The sequence below is a fragment of the Myxocyprinus asiaticus genome, chromosome 30, assembly GCF_019703515.2.
Source record: "Myxocyprinus asiaticus isolate MX2 ecotype Aquarium Trade chromosome 30, UBuf_Myxa_2, whole genome shotgun sequence".
NCBI classification, from domain to species: Eukaryota; Metazoa; Chordata; class Actinopteri; order Cypriniformes; family Catostomidae; genus Myxocyprinus; species Myxocyprinus asiaticus.
In genome coordinates, this window is record NC_059373.1 from 18,676,869 (window position 1) to 18,703,530 (window position 26,662).

General features: G+C 37.5%; 1 protein-coding gene across 1 annotated transcript; it reads left to right on the forward strand.

The window, feature by feature from the left end:
* The first annotated feature begins 383 nt into the window (after nt 1-383).
* LOC127421322 (pleckstrin homology domain-containing family O member 1-A-like) lies at nt 384-26,662 on the forward strand. Its single transcript, XM_051664324.1, has 6 exons — nt 384-701; nt 1,085-1,231; nt 18,545-18,685; nt 20,669-20,773; nt 21,682-21,783; nt 24,782-26,662. Exons 1-6 carry the CDS (start codon nt 675-677, stop codon nt 25,889-25,891), a joined length of 1,632 nt encoding a protein of 543 aa, XP_051520284.1. The 5' UTR covers nt 384-674; the 3' UTR covers nt 25,892-26,662.

Genomic DNA, 26,662 nt, shown 5'->3' on the forward strand with positions numbered 1-26,662 from the left:
GTATGTACAAATACAAATCTGTTATATACAGATGCAAGGGAATGCATGGCAGAAGAGGTATGGTATGTTGGATAAATGTAAATAGATTAAGCTGTGTATTGCACATAATTATTGCTCAATGGGACAGTTTTAACTGTTCATGAGGTGGGTAGCCTGAGGGAAAAACTGTTTACTGTATCACATAATAACAACAAAATAAACAAATTGAATACATTAATTTTCCATATACAACTGAAACATAACTGTATCCGACCGTTACCTTGTAAGTAAGCTTATTTGCAATGCGTTTAGTTTAATGAGAAAAAGAGAAAGCGCCTGAACCTGTCAACATGCACCGTGGCATCACTCTGACAGCTGTGCTCGTTCAATAGATGGAGCAGTCGAGCTCTATATACGGGAATAACCTCCACCAATCTGTTTCAGTGCAAGCCACAGCATCTCAGGGAGTCACCCAAGCCAATGGAGAGCCTGTGCCCGCGTTTTGCAAACCGTCAGTGTAGACACAGGCAGTCAAGCTCTGAGAACCAGCAGTTCATCTCATCCATAAGAACACCTGCACGGAGCAGAGAGCAATTTTCAGTAAAGAAGGAGAGAAGAGCAAAGCAAAAATATATTTTTTCCCTAAAAATCGGAACAGATTGCGGAATATACATTGGAAAAAACACATAAACAGCATGAAGAAAAGCCATTTGGTTAAACGGGTGAGTATTTGATTGCCTACAGTGAGTCTGTACGTGAAAATAGATTTTTTATTTTTTTATTGCACGTTGACTGAATGTAATACATTGCAAGCATTCGGGTCATCTATATTTGCTTAGAATGCTTTTGCAAGTCGGTTTAAATTAATTGAACAACAGTGACTCCTTTGTTATGATAAGGAATATAAGACCGTATTTACCGGTTACACTTCTTCCCGTGCATTATAAATGCCGTAGTACACAGGTAATGTTCTTTTATTCCAATTAACAGATTATTTAATTGGCCACACCCTTAAACTGTCAGTAAAGCATTTTGAAGTGTTACTACGCAACAGTATTATGTAAGACAGGCGACAAATTAACTGGGTTACTCTTGCAACATTCAGGGTCTTCAAGATGCCAACCAGCCGTCATCGCAACCGGACAAAGTAGGCTGGATCCGCAGGTTCTGTGGCAAAGGGATATTCAGGGAAATATGGCAAAACCGCTTTGTGATGCTTAAAGGAGATCATCTGTACATATTTGAAAAAGAGGTGAGTTATGCAGAAGATAGACTTTAATATAAAAAAAATGCAAATTTTTCTTAAAGTTGTCATGACATGCCTTTTTTTTCATTATTATTTCGGTATGTTGATTGGGGTTACCTTATAGGTTAATATTAGTAAAGTTTTTTTTTTTTTTTTTTTTTTTTTTTTGCACAATAAATAAATAAATAATTAAAAAAGTAATGGATTTGTAAAACATGATTGTTTTCCACACTCATTCTGATCCTCTGTCAGAAACGCTCGGTTTTGGTGCTGCTTCTCCTTTAAGACTTGACAGTAAATGCCCACTGTTATGATTTGCTCTCTCCTCTTGATTGACCTGCTCTCTACTTTCCATCTCACTGCTCACCGCTACTGGGCGGGGCTATAGAAGTGATAAGGTAAAGTAGGTATTGATGTGTTGTTGTGGAGGCAGTCATATGCATATGTTTACAGTAAGACATCACAATGTGGAGGAAGTAGAGAACGAATCGTTTTGGCAGCTTCATTTCAACAAATGCTCTTGCAGCGAAGAGGAAGTTTTGAGTTGTGAAATTTACAGTGTGTTTTTTTTAGCACAGTGACCTCTTATATGTGAAAAGATCAAGGAAAATTTGATTCCTCATAACCCCTTTAAATAATAAAGCGCTATCAGACGAGCAACTTAAAAGTTTGTATATCTGCGCGGCTGTGATTTCTGCCGTAGGCATGTTCTCTCTTTTATACAACGTATAAAAGTTCAACAAATATGTGAATAATATTAGGCCAAATTAACTTAAGTTTCAGACAAAAACTGACCAGTTAGTTAATGCATTTTTTTCTCCGCCAGCGAAAATAGTTCCAAAAAAAGCCAAAGCATTAAGCAAAACTCCGCTCTCTGCTATGAATGTTGTTTAGTTCGTAAACAAATCAGTGTTTTTGAACAAATCTTTTAAGTGAATGAATCGTTCTCATTCACATCCATTGTTTTGGTGGTGAACGACTTTTTTAATTAATCAGTTGAGTTAATTATTGAATGACTCACTCATTACATAAAAGATTCTTATTTATCGCCACCTACTTGAGAAAATATGCAATGTACAGTGGAACGTCATTCGTCCAATCAGATTTGAGGGTCGAAACTATCTCTTGAATAATGATCATTAAAGGTGTTCATCATTAGCCTATTACAGGTCACTTCAAATACTCAGTGTAACTAATACAATGGGCAACTCTTTATAAGTTTATATTCATTAACATTAGTTAATGCATTAGTAAACATGAACTAACAATGAACAATAATTCAGATTGCATTAACTAATGTTAACATATACAACTTTTAATGTAAAAAATTAGTATATGTAGAAATTAACATTAACCAATATGAATGAATGCTTTCAAAGTATTGTACTGTTAGTTAACAAATGTTAATGAATATAATCTTATTGTAAAATGTTAATATAAAATATATGTATGTATGTATGTAACCCATTCAGATTTTTAAAGTAAACATAAACTAAAAATATTATTTTGTCAGAAATTCTTGGGGCCTGAATGTTTGCCAAAAACTCCTGCCCAAAGGGTATGTTCTTGCAATATCATTAAAGTAATCCCTTTGACAAGCTGTAATTTTCTAAAGTATATTATATAAACACTGAAAATTGAAATCCAGTTGTGGCACAAACAATACAGAGCTTGTCCAAGTGTAGATACTGAAACAGGTTATTGGTTACAATCAATATTTCCCTGTGCTTGTGTCATGGATATTGTGCAAGTATCAACAGCAAATACCAAATATCCCTAAAGGTTCAGAAAGTTGCTTACACATAATGAAATTAGAGGCCGATCGAAGAGTCCCTCGGAATTTGTGGTTTATTGTAGGAGCAACAAATCTTTATAATTGAATCAGTTGCTCACTTGAAGCATGTGCAGAGGAATGGTTGTAATTTTCATGGAAGTGTAGCAGCTTGTTTTTGTCGCTGCCTTTAGGCCCTCATCACATTCACAGACCCGTCACATTACAGCATATCATCATGGGAAACTGTATGGGCACTTCATTGGTGCCCTGCCTTTACTCATCCCTCATTCTTACAGCTGCGGCCTTTTGGATGAGCAACATTATTACTTACATTTAAAGATCAAAGACCCAGCTGCACCTCTCTCTGTCCCTAAGGATCCTCATGGCCCTGAAACCAATGGCATGCTCTGTCAAACGCAAACTAACCACATCATGCCAACATCTCTGTATGTTACTGCAACCAGTAGAGTTTGCATTAATGTGTTTTGTTCTGTCAGTGGCACTGAAACAGATATGCCTGCTTTATCTTCCAGATTATCCATGAACAGAAATAGTGATTTATCTGGTGTTTCAGATCTTACATACCTTTGCAATTAAGCATTTAAGGCACATTTTATTCTATATTATTGTATTACTGTATTTTATTTATATAATAGTTATTAGTGGCTTAATTCATGTCAGATTCCTTTGATCAAAATTATTGTCTCCATCCTGTCTGTTTGCTTCTTAGTCCCACTTTTGAAAAAAAACTTTTTGTAAAGGACTAATCAAAGAAGAATTTATTTGAAAAATATCTATTTTTAATTTGTTCTTAGATTGTTTTACATTTAGGGAACATTGGCTGCTCCCAGTGTTGGTGATTTCAGGTTCTACTATCCTTGTGGGGACATTTGTTCCACATTGTAGGAAAAACCAGACACACACTCACTCACACAAACAAAAAAATACAGCTAGTGTTATATTGAAGTGGAGCTAAACAAATTTAAATAGTTCCTATTCATAGTGGTGCATTATTCAAACATGAACTTTACTGAGACAAACAGCATGCCCATAAACTGTGCATACACTGATGCAGCAGGCAGCTTGAGTTAAGTGTTATGGTTTTGCAAATCTATATCTGGAAGGTTGTTTTCTTAAAGTACTTAATTTGTCGTTTTATATACAGTAGATACAGGTCATTTGTGCGAGATGATATAAATTAGAAATATATATATTTTTTTAATTGTTTGAAACACATGTATCGACTTGACGTGACGCCATGTGAGGTTCGGATGTGTGACCGGCGAGCTCTGCGCACTTTGCTGGTTTAAATACTTTTTATGTCATAAACCGGTGAGATTCGATACACCCTGATCCTTAACTGTTCTAGGAAGACAATATGTCAAGATCCTCAGGCTCTGGAGACATTAAAAGACACTTTCGTGCTCAAGCTGACGCCCCTGACAAGGCCGCGGACGAGGGAGCCAATTTGGTCGGAGAAGTGAGGGAAATTCTGCGAGAATTGTTGAACTTGTTGGCAATGCTGATGAAGGTCGTTGCTGACTTGGAGGATTTTGCTGTAATACGTCGATCGATCACTGCCATGGAGACGAAATTCACTGAGGTGTTTACAAGAGTGGGGGATGTCGAGAAATGGATCGATTATCTGGAGTCATAGGTGAGGGAATTAGCTGCTAATCCGCTAGCGACCAAGGTGGATTTGGAGTGCATCTGGAAAAAGTTGGAGGATATGGAAAATCATAGTTGGTGGAATAATGTCCGGATTGTTGGAATTCCTGATGCCGAAGAAGGTCGGGATATGGTGAAATTCCTGGACAGGCTCCTTCCGAGTCTGCTCGACATAACAGGCCATAAGCTGGAAATCGAGCGAGCTCACAGGGTTCCGGCTCGGTGATCCACTGAGGGAGACAGGCCCCGATCAATTCTGGCCAAATTTCTGAGATCAACCGATAAAGATCTGGTGTTAAGCAAGGCGAGGTGTAAAGGAAGGCTTTCTTGGAAGAACCACAGCATTTTCTTGTTCCCAGACTTTGCAAATTCGACAAGAGAGAAACGTGATCGTTTCAGGAATGCAAGAAAATCTTACATCAACGGAAGGTCACTTTTGCACTGATGTTCCCGGCCAAATTGAGAATAGATGCTAAGGATGGCCATAAAATATTTACATGTCCCCAACAAGTGATGTCCTTAATAAAGTCAATGGACTGAGTAAGTTATTTTGTGGTACTCATGTTGCAGCCAAGTGGACCGACTCACTGAACATTCACTTGGCTATCCGAGGAAACTGAGTGCCTTTTTGTTTCTTTTTGTTCTGGTTTCGCTAGTGGCTGGAGTTTGTTTTGTGGAGAACAAACCTTCGGGACAGTTATATGGATGAATTTACACGTTCTTTGTGTTTATTCCGCCTATCGGCTGGAATTTGCTTTAAAGATTATCTTCTGTTATGTAATTCTGTCTCACAAAATTTGTATAGAAACACCAGTCTTGAGCAATCCGATGGCAAGGTTGTTGTGGGGACTCTCGTAGGCGTACATGGACTGTTTGAGTTTAGAGGGATGGACGGCAGTTGGCGCTGTCGTGCGCGGGGTTAATGCGAACATTTTTCTTTTTTCTGTTTGTGTGGTTTGGGGGGAAGTTTGGGGTTTGATTGTTGCACTAATGTTGGAATGTGGTCTTTTATAATTTTATTTTTTCTAATATGTCAAAATGTCAAATGTTAATATGAGTGGATTGTCTCTCTCCAAGTGGATTGTGAATGGGTTGGGGCACCCCATAAAAAGAAGGAAGGTTATTTCTCTTCATAAACATAAAAAATATGATATAGTGTTTCTTCAAGAAACGCATCTTTCCCCGCAGGAAGCTGAAAAATTTGGGAAGATATGAGGTGGACATATTTTCTTTAGTGCTGGCTTGAGTAAGAGCAGGGGAGTCATTACACTCATAAGTAAGCATCTACAATTCAAATATCTCAAACAGATTAAAGATAAATTAGGAAGAGTCATTGTTTAGTAGAAATTCAGGGGCAAAGTCATATTTTGGCTAATATTTACGAATCTAACGTTGATGATCAGGGCTTTTTTGTAGATCTTGAAGGGATGTTGCAAGTCGTGGGCACCCCTCATGATATAATATTGGGAATAGACTTTAATCTTTTGATGGACTCAGTTCTTGATCATAGTGAAGTGTGTAACATACAAAAGTGTGTAAGCCCCCATTTTTTTTATTTTATCCCCTTTTTCTCCCCAATTTGGAATGCCCAGTTTTCAATGTGCTTTATGTTCTCGTGGTGGCATAGTGACTCACCTCAATCCGGGTGGTGGAGGATGAAACTCTGTTGCCTATGTGTCTGAGACCGTCAATCTGTGCATTTTGTCACGTGGCTTGTTGAGTGCATTACCACAGAGACATAGCGTGTGTGGAGGCTTCATGCTATTCTCCGCGGCATCCATGCACAACTCACCACATGCCCCACTGAGAGCGAACCACATTATAGAGACCACAAGGAGGTTACCCCATGTGACTCTACCCTCCCTAGCAACCGGGCCAATTTAGTTGCTTAGGAGACCTGGCTGGAGTCACTCAGCACGCCCTGGATTCGAACTTGCGACTCCAGGGGTGGTAGTCAGAGTCTTTACTCGCTGAGCTACCCAGGCCCCTCCGTAGAGTAACACTGACGCTTCACAGGATGTGTAAAAATCTTGGTCTTACAGATATTTGGAGATTTTGAACCCATCTGGTAGGTACTATACATTTTTTTTTTCATCAGTCCATAAGATTTATTCTAGAATAGATTTTTCTTTTTTTTTTTTTATCTAAGTCCCTCATTTCATCTGTTGTTGATTGCTCAATTGGAAACATTTTAGTCTCAGATCAGGCCCTGGTGAGTTTAGAGGTGTTGCCACATATGGAGAAAAGGAAATCATATAGTTGGTGCTTTAATGTATCCCTTTTGCAAAATCCTGAATTCCAACAAATGTTAAAGGCTGAAATCAATGTTTATATGGAGACCAACTAGTCCTCAGTGTCCTCTGTGGGCATGGCTTGGGAGGCACTTAAAGCGGTTCTTAGGGGCCGGATCATACAGTATGCCTCATTCACCAAAAAATCCAAAGCATGAGAACTCGTGGAGCTGGAAGGGAATTGTTTTTTATGATTACAATTTTTTTTTTATTGATTCCTACATCAAACACAAAAAAGCAAAACATTAAATACACTGAATCAACATTTAACTCCCACTACCACACCTCCGCCTCCCCATCCCCAACCCCACCCGACCCTCAACAAACACACCTGTGGTCACACATGAGTACATACACACAAAAGAAAAAACAAAAAAACAAAAAAACAAAATAAATAAAAAATATAATAATCACACACATTAACAACTACCCCTCTCTCTCCACTGTTCCACCCCGAGGACCCTCCAAGAACGCCACATATCTGCCCCATTTCCCAACAACAAATCCAAATTCCCCAGTCTTCTATATGACCCTTCTTTGAAAGCCACCATCCTCCCCATCTACAAGCACAACTCCTGAAATGGGGGCGCTCCAGCCGACTTGTTGGAAGGGAATATTAAAAGTGCCGAGGCAGAGCTGAAGCGCCAAATGTCGTCTGATGGCCTCAGAGACTTGACCCAATTGAAATACAGATATAATACTATTTTGTCGCAGAAGGTGGAGTTTTGGCTATTCAGGGCAAGACAGTCATACTTTGAATTGGGGGACAAAGCAGGAAAACTTCTGGTTAGATATATAAAAAAGAGAGAGTCTTTTTCTATCATTCCCTCAGTGAAATCTGCTGGTGTATATTATTTTTATAATATTTACCTCAGCCATTGATATTAATAATACTTTTAAATAATTCTATCTTGATCTCTATAGTTCCACGTCTTCTTCTACTGATGAAGATATTAGAAACTTTGTGGAACCATTAGAACTCCCTAAATTGATGAATGAGCAAAAAAATTCTCTTGATTCTGAGATAACCTTGGAGGAGCTTGGCGAGGTAATTAAGGCCTTGCCTATAGGCAAGGCTCCGGGGCCAGATGGCTTCGCCACTGAGTTTTTTTAGATCTAATGCTACAGAATTGGCTCCACTTTTGCTAGAAGTTAATATGGAATCATTAAAGAATGGAAAGCTTCCGCCAACCATGACGCTGCAGATCAGTCTGATTCTTAAAAAAGACAAAGATCCAAGCGAGTGTAAGAGTTACCGTCCAGTTTCCCTGATCCAGCTAGGCTTTAAAATATTGTCAAAAATGTTGGCTTACCAATTAAGTAAAGTTATGACATCTCTTATACATATAGATCAGGTGGGGTTTATTTGGGGCCGTAGCTCTCCTGATAACATTAGGCGTTTCATCAATATCATGTGGTCAGTGGCGAATGATCAGACTCCAGTCGCTGCCATCTCACTTGCCGTTGAAAAGGCGTTTGATATGGTAGAATAGGATTTTATTTTTAAGATTTTGGAAATGTATGGGTTTGGGAATACGTTTATTGGATGGATTAAGTTAGTTTATAGACACCCGGTAGCGGCGGTACAAACAAATGGATTAATTTCAGATTATTTTACTCTGGATAGGGGCAACCGGCAGGGTTGCCCTCTTTCCCCATTATTATTCTGTCTTGCCCTGGAACCATTAGCAGCCACGATAAGAAAGGAGGATGATTTTCTAGGGGTGATGGCGGGAGGTGGGGCGCATAAGCTTTTGCTTTACGCAGATGTTATTTTATTATTCGTCTCTGACCCTACTAGATCTATGCCTTGCCTCCACAGAATTATTAATTCCTTTTCTAAGTTCTCAGGATACAGAGTTCATTGGTCTAAATCCGAAGCTTTAGCTCTGACAGCGTACTGCTTGGTAACAGCTTTTCAGCCGGGTGCCATTCAGTGGCCCAAACAGGGCATTAAGTATTTGGGTATTTTATTCCCAGCAAATTTGTGTGATTTAGTTAGAGTTAATTTTGGCCCTTTAATAAAAAGGTTTTCGAGCGATGTTGGCAGGTGGGCTTCATTACATTGATCTATGATTGGGAAGGTTAATGTTTTTAAAATGAATTGTATTCCAAAATACCTGATACAGCCTCTCCCTCTCTTATTTCAAGCAATTTGATAGCATAGCGAAGTCCTTCATTTGAAATGGTAAACATCCCAGATTACATTTCAGTAAGGTGCATAGGCCGATTGACAAAGGTGGGCTAGGCCTACCCAAGATTTTGTTTTATTATTATTCGTTCGGTCTCAGACATTTGGCTCATTGGTTGCTTCCACCTGAGAGAGCCCCTCCCTGGTTTTGTGTTGAACAGGAAGTTCTTGCCCCTATTTCACCATTGCAAAGCCTTTCTATTAAACTAATCGGAGAAGTTAAGTTACACCCCGTTATCTCGCATTTGCACTCGATATGGACAAAAGTGTCCAGAGTGTTTAATTCGGATGTTTATTTAAATGTTGCCTTGAGCATATGACTGAACCCAAAATTATGTATTAAAAGTACCCTTTATGCTGGTCAGAGTGGATTGTAAGGGGGGTTACTACACTCGGTGACCTATATGAGAGCGGAGAGTTGAGTTCCTTTGAAAATTTGGTTCAACATTTTGGTATTCCCATATCTCAGTTTTTTAGGTATTTACAGCTGCGCCACCTGCTGTGTACTATTTTTGGGAGTAGCATACACCCTCCTAAAGCGGCAGACACTCTGGGAGTGGTTATTACTACTTTTGTAAATGTCATGAGGCATCAGTGTATTACTCCCTGCTAATTCAGAGCCTGGGGGACGGAGCTTTAAATTCCATCAAGAGATTATTGGAGAAAGATTTAAACGGTATTGGAGGAGGGAGTGTGGGCTAGGATTCTAAAAAACATAAAGTCTGCATCTAGAGATGCAATGGTGTGCTTTATGCAATTCAAGATTTTATATCGATTCTATTGGACCCCCTCTAGATTGTATAGGCTTGGTCTTAAAGACACACCCACCTGCTGCCAATGCCAATCAGAGGATGGAGACACAACCCATGTCTTTTGGTGGTGTGTTAAGATCCAAGAATTTTGGTTGAAGGTTCAGAGTTTTGTGTGTGACGTATTGGGAACTTGGGTTTCATTTTGCCCCAGACTGTGTATTTTCGGGCGATTTGGCGGTCATCGATGTAGAGAATAGACACATAAAGAGTTGGATCCTAACCAGTGTCATGATTGCCAGACAGATAGTTTTAAGGGAATGGAGGTTGGCTGGAGTGCCCCAATTTCAGGAATGGTGCTCGGAGATGGGGAGGGTGGCGGCTTTTGAAGAAGGATCATCTAGAATACTGGGGAAATTGGACTCGTTTGTGGGGAAATGTGGCAGATATCTCACGTTTTTGGAGGGCTCTGGGAGGGGCAGTAGAGAGAGAGGTGTAGTTATTCATATGTGTTTATATATATATATATATATATATATATATATATATATATATATATATATATATATATATATATAATTTATTATTATTATTATTTTTTTTTTTGGAGTGTCTATAATCATTTATGACCACTGGGGTGGGGTTGGGGATTGGGAGGGGGAGGGGGAGGGGTAATAGTGGGGTTTAAATATTGATTCAGTGTATATATGTTTTGTTTTTCTGTGATTAATATATGAATCACTAAAAAAAAAGTATCAAAAAAAAAAAAACACGTATCAAGTTACATTTTTTATATTTGTGTCCATGTTCGTTTGCCACATTTTTGAAGAACACTTATAGCATTGTCTGCAAAAATTCATGAGTGATTATGTGGGGGGGGGGGTCAATTAGGCTATGTACTCCGGCAAAGGCGCACATTAGTGATCATTTGAAGTTGATTATCAACATCGATCACAACGGAACACTATCTAATATGAAGCAAAAGACCACAAACTTCAGACACACCTCAGATTAGTGTAGAAGAGGACATTAACACAAGTCCTTAACTCTGTTTGAGCCTGATGTTCAGGAAGCGATGGAGTGAAACGAGATGGCTCTAATTTCTCCGTGCAGCTCCAAGCCTGAACAGTACAGGTCAAGGTATTCAAATGGAACAATATTTCATATTTCAGCTGTGCATACTGTATATGTCTGCATTTATTGTAGTGTGGGTGTGTGCGTGTTTTCATAAAGTATTCATTTGGGAATGTCATAGTTGGCAGTAGATGATTATATTATGCTATATTACTAACATCAGTAAACAATTTGAGACAGTGTCCTGAGCTGGGCAATGTGGAATACCATTGTAAAAAATTCATGCACAGCACGTCTTTTTTAGGAGCTGTGCTGTATCTAAACAATGCTAGATTTCTGAAACTGCATGTTGTTTAGATATGAGTTTATAGCTGCAGTTTATGCATTCATTATACAATTTTATTATTTTATTAGCATCCCCTCTGAACCATTAAGCCCCCTCCTTAGCACCCCCAACAAATACATCCTGGAGCTGCCACTGCTAAAGTGGTCCTTTCTGTTCTAAGTTTTTTTTGTTTTGTTTTTTTGTCACATTACAACAGAATGGCTTCCTGAATGTTGGTCACCACCTGACTTTGATTAATATTTTAAAACACATTTGTTTACTGCTTATTTTAGAAGAAGAAGAATATTAAAAAAGAAAAAATCCAAACTACTTATGTCAACATTTCTTTTTTTCAAGGCTTTTAACAAGACTATTTTTCCTTTCTCCGGACGATTACATGACCATTTTTGTTTATACTTTTAGCCAAAGTAAAAATATAAAAATTATTTTATACTCAGAAATGGAAAACATGCTCATCATAATAGAGGTGTATTCAAGTAATTATTTCGTGTGAATTGCATTTTTTATGTATTTTTGAATAACTTAAATGCGGACAAAAAAACAAAAACAAGTGTTACTTCATTGACCTACATAAAATATCCAAGCATGGTTTAAGCTTATAAGTTACTCTTTGAAGAATATATGTTACTCTTATATTCTTAAAGAACATTGAAAAAAATAACATATTCACTAGTCCATGCTCATAGTAATTGAATGTGTTTTTGTTGATCATATTCTCAAAAGCAGAAGGTCTGTAAAGAAAGAGATCTTCTCTGATCCGTCATGGTCTGTCTCTCCTGAATTCTCCAAATATTTAGGTTTGACAGGCAACAATCTATTGTGTTTCTCATATATGCACAAGGTACCCCAGTTATTCAGTGAAATGAATATTGTAAAATGAGCTTTATTTACAACAACCACAGATAAAATCATTAACATTCTATTTACCCATCCACCAGTCAGCCAACCAAGGATATATTTATAGTATCAGAATACAATGTCAGCAGGTTGCATCAGTCTGAGTATGTAAGCTACAGGACTGTCTTTCGGTGATGATGCTTTTAGGCTCTGTGTGTTGTCTGCCAAGGCTGTCTATAGTACTGACAGCGATATGCACGGCACTCAACTTTCCTCCAGTGTTCAAGGTAGCCTTTTTCTTGTTAGAATGATGTCACCTGACATAAGTCTTTGATTGCTCTCACTCATATAGCATAGAGAGTCACACCTCATGCAACAATAGTTATGAATGCCACGACCCTTTCTGACTCCTAAGTGCATCACTTGAAGTTTATACATGTAGGCAGCTGAGCATTTCTAACCACTGAAAGTGCCTCTGTTCAAGCTTTCTCTATATGTCTTGTGTAAATAATTAATGCTCTGGAGTTCACTGTATCCAGGTTGATGGCCATGGTTGACCATCATATGTGCAAATGGATCACATGTTAACATGATGAAGATTTACTTATACACAGTGTACATTCACAGACATCTCTGTAAATGTGCCAGTATTTCCCAAAATATTACATTTTCAAGACTTTGGATTATGAAGTGTGTATGACATAGTTGTATGACTGATATACTGTATATTAATAAAGTAACAAGACAAAAGAAACCCTGGGAAAATCATTGTAATGAAGAGACTTGAGTGGCTTATTGCTTTTATAAAACAGCAGCAACAGCAATTTGATAAAAGACACTAATGTGCAATAAACACTTACATATACGTATGAATACTAATAATCAGAATAAAGAATTCTTCCACCAAGTAACATTATACTAACTGAAGACTGTTTGAGGTTGCCAAACAACGTAGCAACTTGGCACATTAATATAGAATGTGCTGTCAGGAGTGCGTTTATAGTCATTTCCCAATGGCTTCTGACTGTAATGTTGGGAGGAAGTCAAGAGAGGACTGTGATCTAAATGCAGCTAGTTTAATGAAAAATAAATTAAATACAAAACAGGGTAAACACTGGAACAAGGCAAGACTCGGAACTAGGAAACAAAACAAACGTTTACAAACAAGATAGCAACTGGTACATGAACTGGAGAAAAACACACAACAACAACTGACATAGACTGAGCAGACATCAGGGCATTATATACACAAGGATAAATGAGGTAATGGAAAACAGGTGAGAACAATTGGGAACAGTTGGCAGTGAGGAGGGCAGTGAATTATGGGAAATGTAGTCAGGGGAAGACAGAGGCTAAACACTAGGCAAAACATTGAATCATGACACTGACGTGGCTCATCCAGTCCGAATTCATAGTCGGTGCTATCCATTTTGTAATAGTGATTTAAGGATAATGCATCTTTCTAGTAGTGTATAAAATAAATGAAAGCCAAGTGTCAAGTCATAAAAGCAGTCTGTGCTATAGTGAACTGTGATCTTTCAGTTTGCATAACTCAGTCTCAGTGAGGTTTACTTATGGCGTTAATTTAAATGATATATTTTAGGGAAGTTGGTTCACAGATTACAGAACATGCTCAACCGTGATTCGAAGGGATTCAGCAGATCTATTTTTGCAGGATATAACTGGACAACCAATTTTACCAGCCTGATCTCATGAAATTTATATAATGGTGGCAACATTTAAAAAAATGATATTTAGTGGTTCCTTAAACGGGTGGCAGCATTTCCGATGTGAAATGTCCACTGAGTGGCGCTAAAAGCGAGCAAAAGTTTCTCCCAAACAGATGAGATTTAGAAGGTTAATTAATGCTCAGTCGAGTTTTAACAAAACCTACCTCCCTACTCCCCTAAACTTCAACAACACTGTCATAAAAAGCAAATGTGAGATGAAAAATGCAATGCTAAAGCAATCATTTCATTTTGTGGTGCTTGTATGACACTTTCGGCTCATGCATCGACTTGTTTGCTCTTCTGAACTTCTTTTCATCGCAAGTTGAGCTAATGCACAATTTGATGTATTTTTAAATTGATTGAACATTGGGTGTTGTGTGAGGAACAATGCGAAAAGTACGTGTTTATAAACCGATAATCTGCTGTTTTACTCGTGATTTGTGTGAAGGAAATAAGTCAATGTTGTTATAGTTCCTTTAGTGTTTATTTCACAAGGAAACTACCACGATACATTCAACGAGCCAAGTAAAAAATTTATTTAGCAAAAATTAGGTATAGTTGTAATAGGTAGTAACATGGTTCTGTGAGGTTGCGTTTTACCTTGTTCATGGTTTTCAAGGATGTCCGTGAATCCGGTCCATGTTGGCATCTACCTAATTTGGCTAGCTTCAAGTGACAGATAAATTCACATCAAAATACTGTAGAAATGGCTGCACAGCCTTTGATGTCAACAGCAGAGCACATGTTAAGCATTTTCTCCTCCATTTTAAAGTTTGATAAAAGCCTTTTTTATTTTGCTATCCTCACTATGCACGATTGGCCTATATGGTTAGTTGTATTTTATTAAATGCATTTAGCATGTTTTATTTTGTGTTTTTTTTGCTGCTGTCTATCCCTATCAGAACAGACCTGCAACCCATCTGTTGGAGTTGAGAACCACTGCATTACAGTCCTGCATTCTGAGTGATTTTATGGTTGTAAGGCTCAAAGCAAAGTGAAAGTGCTCAAATCCAGCCTTATAAAATACCAATTTACAGCAGCTTAAAAATCTGCCTTACTCTGAAAATCCTCTGGGATTTTGGGATAAAAAACATCAAGTGAATGTAAAATTCATAGGAGTACTCTTTACAAAGCCGGTGTTTTAGTTCTTACATTTTTGTTGTGGATGGAGTTACCATCATCAGAAAAAGATGGTCGGTTAGTGGGTTATTTTTGGAGGTGGTTAATCCAGAGATCAGGAAGGCTCCCTGCCGGGAACGTGCTGTGCCAACAGTGGGGGAGTGAAATATTGATGTGGGGAAGAGAGGCCAGGCTCTTTTCCTCCAGGGGTCTTTTGCCCCATATTAGCATCACTAGTACACTCTTTCTCAGAATATGCACTCACTCACATTTAAATGTGTGACCCCAGGTGAAGGTGTGAGATTACACAGACTACCTTCGGCCATATGTGGATTACAGGGAAGATTTTACCTGGATTTTGCTCTTGATTGGGAACATAAGTGGTTTTTTATACTGCAAACATGACCTAATTACAGCCAGAATATAATGTTGTGGAGTAACATTTAAAATCAGTTAGCAAGATATATTTCAAACAGACTGCTTTACTTGTGCTTGCTGTTTGGTCTATGATCACACATCACTTTGATCTTTTACTTTAATCTCAAGATCACCAACACCAGATTCCTTTGTTGCGTATTTCCATTGCTGTGGTGATGCCTAGTAACAATACAGAACTCTGACCCAAAATGTCTACTTGTATCTATTTTTTATCCCTGTGACATTGCATAGCTCATGCTAATATCTCTTCCACTGAGTTTTATGGCCTCTAAGCAGAAACCTTATTGACCCTCGTTGTGTCTCTCTGGGAATTGATATACCACTGTGTTTTTATTTGTTCTTCTCAGGTTCAGTGAAATTTACCACTATTCCACCACAGTCAGCTATAATGAGAACTGACCTATCTTAAAATGAGGCATTTTCTCAGATGGGTCACTGACTGAATAATTAGAGGAGGAGCAGAACTAACCAAAAACCGTTTGGAACATCTGTCTTGATTTCTGATGGAAAAAAAAGCAACAGTGACAATTTTCAATTACAATTTTAATGTTGTATTATTTGGCACGGACTGAATTAAAATTTAAGAGACTTTGAAAGGCTTTGAAAGGCTTACAACGTAAGGGTTGTGCTGTTCTTGAACTTTCAATTTGAATTTAATCATATGTCATTGTGAAAAAATAAAGTGTTAATGTACTGATTTTACAAACCTCATAATTTTTTTTTTTTATCTCAAATTATCTGGTTGGTAAGCATGCTTTATTTAGTAGATGTTGCACACAAAAACATCTGGCCAATTTAATATGCAGAACTATAATTGCTCAATGTTTGCTCTTTTGGATAGTTCACCCTTATGTTGTTCCAAACCTACATGACTTTCTTCTGTGGAACATCTTATGTGAGCTTTTGTCCATATAATGAAAGCGAATGGTGACTGAGACTCTAAGTAACATCTCCTTTTGTATTCAACAGAAGAAACAAGTCAGACCCACTTTGTAGCTGTCTTTAGCTACTATGTACTTATTATGTGTGTTGTTGCATTGTACTTACATTTAAAGTACTGTGTTTAATTACATCTTTAATTGCATTAGTATCCTTAACACTATTCCTAAACCTACCTGTACATCAACCTCAGTAGCAGAATATTTTAATCTTGGGAGAATTTCGCAGAACAACATGTAGTTACACAATAAATACATTTCATTGTATGTATTAAACGTTAGTACATAGTACTTAAAGTAAAGGGCATATAAAGTGGGACCAAAAATTCTTAAGTGTCTGAAATGACATGAGAATGAGTAAATGATTTAGAATTTACATTTTTGGTGGAACTGTCCTTTTTATTTTGATAAACTCTCAAGGGTACAGATGCTTATTGTGCATTTTTGAAACATAAATGCTTGTGTATCCATTTAATTGTAATTTTGTTTAGTGTTCTGTCTACATGAATTGAGCCCTTAGTGATCTCACAGCACCATGTTTCTGCTGAACATTAATTATTGCTGTCCTTCTAGCTAAAGTCAATATGTCCCTCCATGAATCACTGTTGTCTGCACAGTGGGCCTGGGAAAACACTGCAGATCCTGTCAATTAAGGCAAATCAAGTCATTTTTATTTGTATAGCGCTTTTCACAACACACATCGTTTCAAAGCAGCTTTACAGAAAATCATGCTTTAACAGAAAATGAAACTGTAATATCTATAAGTTTTGGAGTCATCATTATGTAGTTTGATTAAATACGATTGTGAATTGTGTATAAAAATAAGTAATTAAATAATAATTGTATTTAGAAACCCAGTGAGCATGCCGAAGGCGACTGTGGCAAGGAACACAAAACTCCATAAGATGTTGGTTAATGGAGAAAAATAACATTGGGAGAAACCAGGCTCACTGTGGGGGCCAGTTCCCCTCTGGCTAAATTCATGAATATAATGCCAATATTACTTATTTAGGTGCAGTGTAAGTCATGGTTTAAAATTATTAAACTAAGTAAGTGTGAAGGGCCAGTGTTTAAACAAAGATTTTGTAAGAACTGTAAGATTAATGACTAATGTCTTTGAAGTTCATCCTGGATTAACTACTGAAGTTCACATAGATGCATTGTCCTTTGTTAGTTGGCAATTAATTGATAATCTATGTATTCCATTATAAGAGCGTAATCTATCATTAGACCAAGGTGATGCAGGCAGATATCAGTGAGGATATGAATCCCGAGGCTTAGACAAACAAATAGAATAATATTAGCGTAGATGCCATTCAATTTATTGCAGAGTTATAGATTATGCAGACCTAACTAAAGCAGCGTAATTGTGAGTTGATGGATAAATTAGGTGTATACCTGGCTAAATAGATGAGTCTTTAGTCTAGACTTAAACTGAGTGAGTGTGTCTGTGCCCCGAACAGTGTTAGGGAGACCATTCTATAGTTCAGGAGCCAAACAGGAAAAGGATCTACCTCCTTTTGTGGATTTTGATATTCTAGGCACTATTAACAGGCCAGAATTTTGCGATCGTAATGAACATGATGGAATATAGTGTGATAGAAGGCCACTTAAGTACTGTGGAGCTAGACCATTCAAAGCTTTGTACGTAGTTAACAGAATTTTAAAATTAATATGAAATTTAACAGGTAGCCAATGTAACGATGATAAAATGGGGCTAATATGATCATATTTCTTGGTTCTAGTTAGCACTCTGACTGCTGCATTTTGAACCAATTGAAGTTTATTTACTGAACTTGCTGGACATCCTTCCAGTAATGCATTACAATAATCTAATCTTGAGGTCATGAACGCATGAATTAGTTTTTCGGCATCAGCAACAGAGAGCAAGTGTCGTAACTTAGCAATATTTCTGAGGTGGAAGAATGCTGTTCTACAAACACTGGAAATTTGATTTTCAAAGGACAGATTGGTATCAAATATAACACCTAATTTCTTCGCTGTAGAAGACGAGGTAACAGTACATCCATCGAGAGTCAAATTATATTTTAGAAGCTTATTTTTAGAGGTTTTTGGTCCAATAATTAATCGTAGAAATGATGTGTACCCTCAGGCTTGGTGATGGTCTGTGAATGTGTGCTGTTGCTGCTCTTCTTGTGTCCAGATGAAGAACGATGGAAAGACTCATGAAGTGTTTGACCTGGCACTGTATGAGCGCTCAGAGGAACTGCGAAAGGCTAAGAGCCACAGCAAGAAGAACCACAGTAAATTCACCCTGCTGCGCTGCCATCAACCTGGGAACAAGGTAACAAAACAAGGCTTGAAAAAAGTGCCTGTAATATTTACAGTGCTGTGAAATCTTGATTTCTTCTGTTTTTGCGTGTATCTCATATTATTTGTTTAAAAAATTCAAACAAAATCTAACATAAAACAAAGGCAATCTGAGTAAACATTAAATACAGTTTTTAAATGATAATGTTATTTATTGAAGCAAAAAATTTATCCAATACCAACTGGGCCTGTTTGAAAAAGTGTTTGCCCCCTTAGTTACTAAATCCCCAAATCTATGAAACTGCATTCATAATGGGGTTCAGCTGGACTAGACACACCCAGGCCTGATTACTGCCAGCCCTGTGGAATATAAATTAAACTCAATCGACAGCATTTGTGGCATAATATTGATTATCACAAAAATTAATTTAGACTCGTCCCTCCTTTTCATAAAAAAAAAAAAAGAAGCAAAAATCGAGGTTACAGTGAGGCACTTACAATGGAAGAGAATGTGGCCATTTTTTGGAGGGTTTAAAGGCAGAAATGCGAAGCTTATAATTTTATAAAAATACTTACATTCTTCTGTTAAAACTAATATATTATTTGAGCAGTAAAGTTGTTTAAATGGTAATTTTTACAGTCTTTATAGGGTTTTAGGGTTTGTTGATATTACATCATCATGGCAACTATGTTGTGAAATTAGCTACACGGTAAAAAACATTTACCTTTAATTTTAACGGTAAAAGACTGTAAAAATGCTACAGTAAAAAAACGTTAATTGGTTAATGAGTAGTTACCTTAAAATATACGGTAACATTTTTATTATATTTAAAAAGACAATACATGTAAAACTTTTTACACATTTATTTATTTTTTAATGTAAAATGTATGATTTTCTGTATAATTAACAGTAAAAATGTATATTATGTTTAACAAGAGAGTATATGTACTTTTTTACGGTAAATTATTGTTAAAATTACAGTAAAAAACAATAATCGGGCGTTCCCAGAATTCCCTGCGTGACCCAGATCATTTCATTATATTTTATGGCAATAGGTCTGTTTCTTCTTATTTTTAATATCACTTATCTACATTGGGGTGTTCTGTGTTATATTTGATGTAGTTTAGGTCATGTTTATTGCATTATTTTAATTTCACATGTTACCCTGATGATGTTTAGTGTTTGTGTGAGTGACACTGAGCACTGTCTCTACATGTTTATTGGTCATTGCTCTTGGAAGGGCCACTATTGATGAACTTCATGTGCTCTTCTGTAATTACTATGGTGATTAACAATACATTATAAAGTGAAAAGCAAATTTTTATAGTTTCAGAAGGTAAATATCAAGTTTATTATTTAATAATATAAATGACGGTAATGCACCATAAAATATACATTCATAAAAATTACATCCCGTAAAGCCTGAAATGTGGTACCGTATTTTTTACAGCTGGCAGTTTTTTACCGTAAATTTAACAGGATATAACTTTACACAGAAAATGTTAGTAAGTGATTTTATCAGGCTAAAATCATGTTTACACACATATTGTTTATGCCTTGTGACTATACTTTTGAAACAGTGAGTATTTTAATGTTCAAAACTTGGCCCCCATTAATTTCCATTTAACAGTAAGTGCCTCACTGTAACCCAGATTTTTTTTATCTGAAAAAGATCACAAATGTAACCTTATTTTAAAGTGTTACCCACATTATTGATAAAAGATAATTACAAAAAATTTTATAAAACAATGTAGTTTAAAGAGAAAATAAGGCCTTGACTTCATAATTTTACACTTGACTTCAGAAGACATGAAGACACTTCCAGTAAGGAACATAGTGAACAACGATGCTCAATGCTCGGTGCATTCTGCAATTATTTAAGGAGTGAAAGTTTCAGTGCACTAGAACAATATGCTTGTTGGGAAAAGTCTTGAAAAAGTGCTATAGTTTTATTTACTATCACCATGGAATTTAGGGCTATGTTAATTATGATTATAATGCCTTTCTTTCCATTAGAGTCCCAATCTCGTATTTCTGGCTGTGAGTCCAGAAGAAAAGGAATCTTGGATCAATGTTTTAAATTCAGCTATTACCAGAGCAAAGAACCATGCTCTGGATGAAGTAAGCACAGACATTTCAGCTACTCTCTGTTTATTTTTTGATGTTTAATGCCTTTTCCCAACCTCCTACAGCCTCCTCCCACACTCTTTTCCCTTGCTAGTCTGTGTCTTTATCCTTATATATTAATGTTCTTTACTTTCTCTTGTATATTCTACTGCTAACCCTCTTGCACTCCACCTTTTGTCTATCTCCATCTCACGATTTGGGTTTCCTTTGCACCATTGGATAAGATGCTGGAAATGCTTTGATTTAGCAATAATTTTTTTAAACTACAAAAGAGCCCTGAAATACAATTAACACAGAAGCCGCCAAAATACAGTTTATTTGGATGATATATACAGTAAAAGCATTTAGGATAAGCACTGTTGAGCGAACGTCAAGCATTTATTTTTGGACATTTATTGTCATGACCAAGTCAAGTGGGGTTTAAGTTTAAAAGGTGAAGGGGCTAGGATTCAATATACAGTACATTTTTACATAAAGACTATTATTTAAGTGAAATCTTCTTTGTAAAATTGCATATATGGTGATACCCTTTCACGTTAGCTTCTTCTGTCTACAAGAAGCTAATGTCAACAAACGTACTTTATGGAGAAAAATATTTCTGTCTCTGTTCCAATTGCAGAATATTGGCATTTTGCAATAATTGAAACTCACTTGTGTGAATTTAGCAACATGTGTATATCACACTACTATTTATAAATCTGCAAATTCATTTTCACTCTAACAACTGCTGGATAAGATGAAAGTGAGACTAATTAACACTTACTAACTCTCTTCATAGCTCTTCAGCCATATAGGCCTGTTGTGTGTAAATTAGAATCCATTTAAGGCTGCTGAAATAAAACGGTGTTAATACTAGCCTATATGGTGAGAATGATCACATCTCCAGTTTATTACCTCTGCAGGTCATGATTGAGGAGGAGAGTCTTCTTGCACACCCTACACGCGATCGAGCCAAGATCCCACTCGGCCGTCGCTTGCCTACGCGAGGTCATCTTATGGCTGTGGTGGGTGGCATTCAAGTTTTGACTTTGAGTCTGAGGACAGTTGTTATTTGTGTGTTTACATTGTTGTCTGCCAGTGGAAATGTATTAACGGGCATTTGGTTGTTGCTTAATGCATTAGAAATGGAACCGATATGCAGCTACAGTATTTATAAAACAGCTGCAGAACAGAGAGATGGTCATATCAGACAGAAAACTTTGCTGAAGGTTTTTACGTCTATGTTTCATGGGATGAAGACCAATTACCATTTGCTAAGCTCTTCGCAAAGATTATAACAAAATGTTCCATAGGAAATTCTGTGAAAAGCATGATTTTCAGTAAAATTTAATCATAAAGAAGTAAAAATTTAATTGATATGATTCTTACATGGATCACATTGAACAGTGACATTGCAAAGCATCTTTTAAAAACTGTGGAAACAGTGAATCCTAATCAAGGGAAACGCTTATTGTGGTCAACTGTCTCATTTGATTGTGATTACAATGATAAACAGGCCTAGACGGAATATGCGGCTGCGCTGATTTTGAGGGAAAATCTGTAGAATTCTGTGGAAAGGGATTTTAACATAGTAAAATGTTTTAAATGAACCGAGAGTACTACACTCTTATTGGTAGCTGAAAGCATCATGAAATTAGCCAAAATATTTAACAAACAAACATGCAACGTGTATGCATTAAACTTTTATAAATTATAAATGCCACAGTTCTTCAAAAAGCAAAGTTTTCTGCAGAATTCTGTGCACATACATTTAGGGTACATTTACACGACAACGATGTACTAAAAACAGAAACGTTTTTTCAAAACGATCCTCGTTCACACGGATCCGCGAAAACGACTAAAAACGCTGTATTATGCATGCCAGGCCAGTAGTTGGCGATGTCACTTTGTAAAGAAACACTACGCGTCTGTGCACATAAGCATTTTTCCACAGAGCGGTGAATACAAACAATGAAGATGGCGAAAGAATCGAGCAATTTTGTCTGGACGGACGATGAGATTGCTTTATTACAGCATTACTGGAGAAGCATCAGTAAACTCAAAATCTTGAGCAGCACAAACACAGTCCTGTAGTCCGCCTTTGTAGTTTTGAATGTCTCGCGCGTTGTTTTGAAGTACTCGCGCGCTTGCCTATAGACTGAACACGTAATACACGTGCGCATAACGTCATCGTTTTCACAAATTCGCATTTTTGTATGTTTACACGGAGATGATAACGGCATCGTTTTCAAAAACTTGCACTTTGAAACCTGTTTTAAAAAGTTTGCGTTTTCAGGCCCCAAAATGCCGTTGTCGTGTAAACGAACAGCCAAAAAGCATAAAAAGTTTTCATTTTTTAGTTGAAAACGTTGTCGTGTAAATGGCCCCTTAGTCTAGGCCTGCTGATAACATAAGTGTAAGTGAACAGAACTATTCCTAATGTTTCTACAACATACTAAACTTAAAATATGTTGACCTAAAAAATGTGCTTCATGTGGTAATATCATGTGGTTTTTATTCAACTAAACTAATTTTATGGTTTAGATGAGGTAGAAATAGATCCTTAAAGCTACACTATATAAGATTGTTTTATTTATTTTTTTGTTAGAAATGAACAAAATTTCATTAATGAGCAAGTACACCAACACTCCGTCTTCCAAACTATGTTTATGCCTTACCCCGAGCTATCGGATGGATTTGGCAGGAAAATGCATACTTCCGTCATTCGTCCGTGTGTGTTTACTTCATGTCCGTCAGTAAAGAAAAGAAGGTCCGGAGCTACTACAGCACATGTACATGTGCGGTGAAAGGTGTGGTAGTAGTTTGTATCCACAACACATGAGCAAACCTGACCATGGATCATTAAAAAAGGTAACCCTCTGGGGAATCACCCGTTTTCAAAGTAAAGAAACCGAGAAGAGTCTGCAAGTAAAAAGGGAAAGCGACAGAGCCTGTAATAATAAAACACGAAACAACATCGACTTGGCTTTTTCAGAAGTGGTGACAACTCAGAGATCTGAAAGGATTTAAAATCGACCCAGAGATTTTTTTGCCTCAAAAAGTAAGATATTTTATTGGACCAATAGTTAGCCAGGTAACTCTCTTAGCGCTGTAGTTTGTTAGATAGCATTAGCCACTCTAATGGGGCATTTCATTATAGATTGTGTTACTGCTGTGCTTTCAATTTCATTTTCGAGGAAGGAAAATGAAAAAAAAAAAAACTTTGTGCTGGTAATAATGCCATTATAAACTAGTTACTACTTTAGTCTATTTGCCTGCTAGCTGAGTTATAATTTCCACCATTTGCACTGTTTCCACTGTTTGACTTTATCTGACAATGCTAGCAATCGTTATTTCTAATGTCGGTGTTGCCTAACTTTTGTAACGCTATTTATTTAAAAACAATTTTCCAATAAGTCAAAACAACAGCGGAAGATATGCTACTTACCTGTTCATATTTTTTGGATGTCCATCTTTTTCTTCCTTTTGTTATTTATTTATTTACTGAGGGGAGGGGGCGAGTTTTATTGTCGTTAGTGACATTCGCTCTGATAAGTTGATCATCTGTAACGATGGTTACACTGGTACTCCTCAAACCATCAGATTCATCCACGCAGAAAAACAGAGCCAAAGCTCAGCTCATGTAATTACCAAAACAGTGTTCCTCCACAAGAAATTAGCAGTTTTATTCTTTGACAGCTTGAGGGCTAAAAGATACATAGTAAAGCTTTACGGAAACATTTGCAGGTTACCACTTTCTACTGTGTACATAGTACTTTGAACTTTTCTTAATCTGAATAACAGTTTTGTAAATTCTATTGATTGAAAGTAATCGCAATTACAACATCAAGGGAAATAATCGACAATTATGATTTTTGTCATAACAAAAGCGCAAAAGCTTTTCTGATAATATGGAAAATGGCCATAATTGCTAAGGTCAGATTGGTCATAACGTTGTAAGGCGAGGTCAAAGGGTCAATTAGCCATTTAACAATCATGGTATTTAATGTTGTCCTGTTATAGGCCTCTTCTTCCTCTGATGGAATGTTGACACTGGACTTGGTGAATGAGTTGGATGCTGCTATGCTTGATGATGATGAGTGGATGCAGGACCATCAGGTCAGCATTGATAAACTGGCTCCAAGCCGTCGACGAGCTGGCACTGATGTGTCCAGGCCACCAGCCTCCACTGCAGAGAACAAGGTGAAAACCAGCAGCTTGCCCCGCTGTAGTGAGTTCTCTTGGAGCCAAGAAAACCAGTCTCACACCCCTCAAAGTGGGAAGAAGATCTTTGCTCAGGGCCGCAACCGCTGTGCATCCATGGATGATGCTCTGTCCCGAGGAGAGCGAAAAACTACCAAGAAGAATGGGCTCCAGGCAACACTGGCCCAGAGTCCCACAGGTCATCTGCAGGACCTGATCACCCAGAGGCTGCAGAGGACACAAGAGCTTCTGGCTGAGATCCAGGAACAGGAGCCCCATAGGGGCAGGATGGGATCTTACCCCTACCTGAAAGGCATTGACTCCCCCCGACTTCGCCATCTCAGGGGCTCTGACTCCCCTCACTCGAAGGGCTCAAGCTCACATAGCTCTCCCCACAGCAAAGGCACTGACTCACCCTCAGTAAGGGTGAAAGGTTCACCTGGTTCCAAAGGGAAGGAATCACCTCACGTAAAATCAAAGGACTCTCCCCGAACTAAAGATTCAAAATCACCTCATTCCAAGACTGCATTTCGTTCGAAGAGCATCGACTCACCTGATTCTAAAGAATCAAGTTCACCCCATATGAAATGCATTGATTTGACCCACATCAAAAGCTCAGACTCACCTATTTCCACTTGCTCAAACTCACCCCATTTGAAGTCCACGGACCCTGCTTTTTTTCGGATGTGCAACTCACCCCATTTCAAAGGTATGAAGGGTACTGACTCTCCCCTCAGTGAAGCTTTGGACTATGAGAGCAGGAGGGCAGCCGCTGAGCGGTTGTTACAAGAAGCCATTTCCTTTTGGCGAGAAGCTCGAGAAATACTGGCTGAGGTAAAGGAGCTACAAGCCAGACAGCAGCGGGCAGAGCAAAGCAGAACTGAAAAGCCCACAACACCCTCACAGAACCGCAAGCAGAATAGCCCCTGACCAAATCTTTAATTATGTGAGCCTTTACAATGAATGCAACAAGAACAATAGTTGAAACCTGCTGTTTTGCCTGCAGTGCCAAACAGTGCCCTGTATCATTTTACATTCTGTTGTTTATATATTAATTGTAATTTTTCTGACACTTCAACCCTTTGTCTTTGCACTTTGAAGCTTACTTGTATAATAATTGTCTATGAATTGGAACCTACTTTTAAAGGGATAGTTTGCCCAAAAATGAAAATTCTGTCATCATTTACTCACCCTTATGTTGTTCCAAAAAGAGAGAATGATTTTCTTTTTTCTTTTTTGGGACACAGATGAGATGTTGCCACAGTCACAATTCACTTTCATTGTATGAAGTGACTGAGACAATCAAAGTCATGCAGGTTGGAACAACATGAGGGTAAGTAAATGATGATAATTTATATTTTTGGGTGAACTATCCCTTTAAGGCTTTAAAGGTGTACTCTTATTGCCATTGATTAGAACTGGAGTGTGTTGTGTAGTTAGTCTTGATTCACTTTTTGCAGAAACACCTCAGGTGGAAAAGCTGTTTTGAGGAGAGCATGATGGGAATGTTGAGTTCTTAGTGTTTCCTTTGAAGGTCAGCAGTGGTCCAGTCATGATAGATATTTATAATATTTGTTTTCCAAAAATAACTAAAGACGCACAAACTTTGAAAATAAAATGATTTGTCTTGCTCATGTAGTTTTATTTCCCAGATACACAAAGACAGACTAGACTGAGTATCTGAAAAACTAGAGCAGTAAG

Coding starts and splice junctions, on each gene's coding strand:
- LOC127421322 (XM_051664324.1), top strand. CDS start 675: ATGAAGAAAAGCCATTTGGTTAAACGG. Junction 1,232..18,544: donor TGTACATATTTGAAAAAGAG/GTGAGTTATGCA, acceptor TCTTGTGTCCAG/ATGAAGAACGATGGAAAGAC. Junction 18,686..20,668: donor GCCATCAACCTGGGAACAAG/GTAACAAAACAA, acceptor TCTTTCCATTAG/AGTCCCAATCTCGTATTTCT.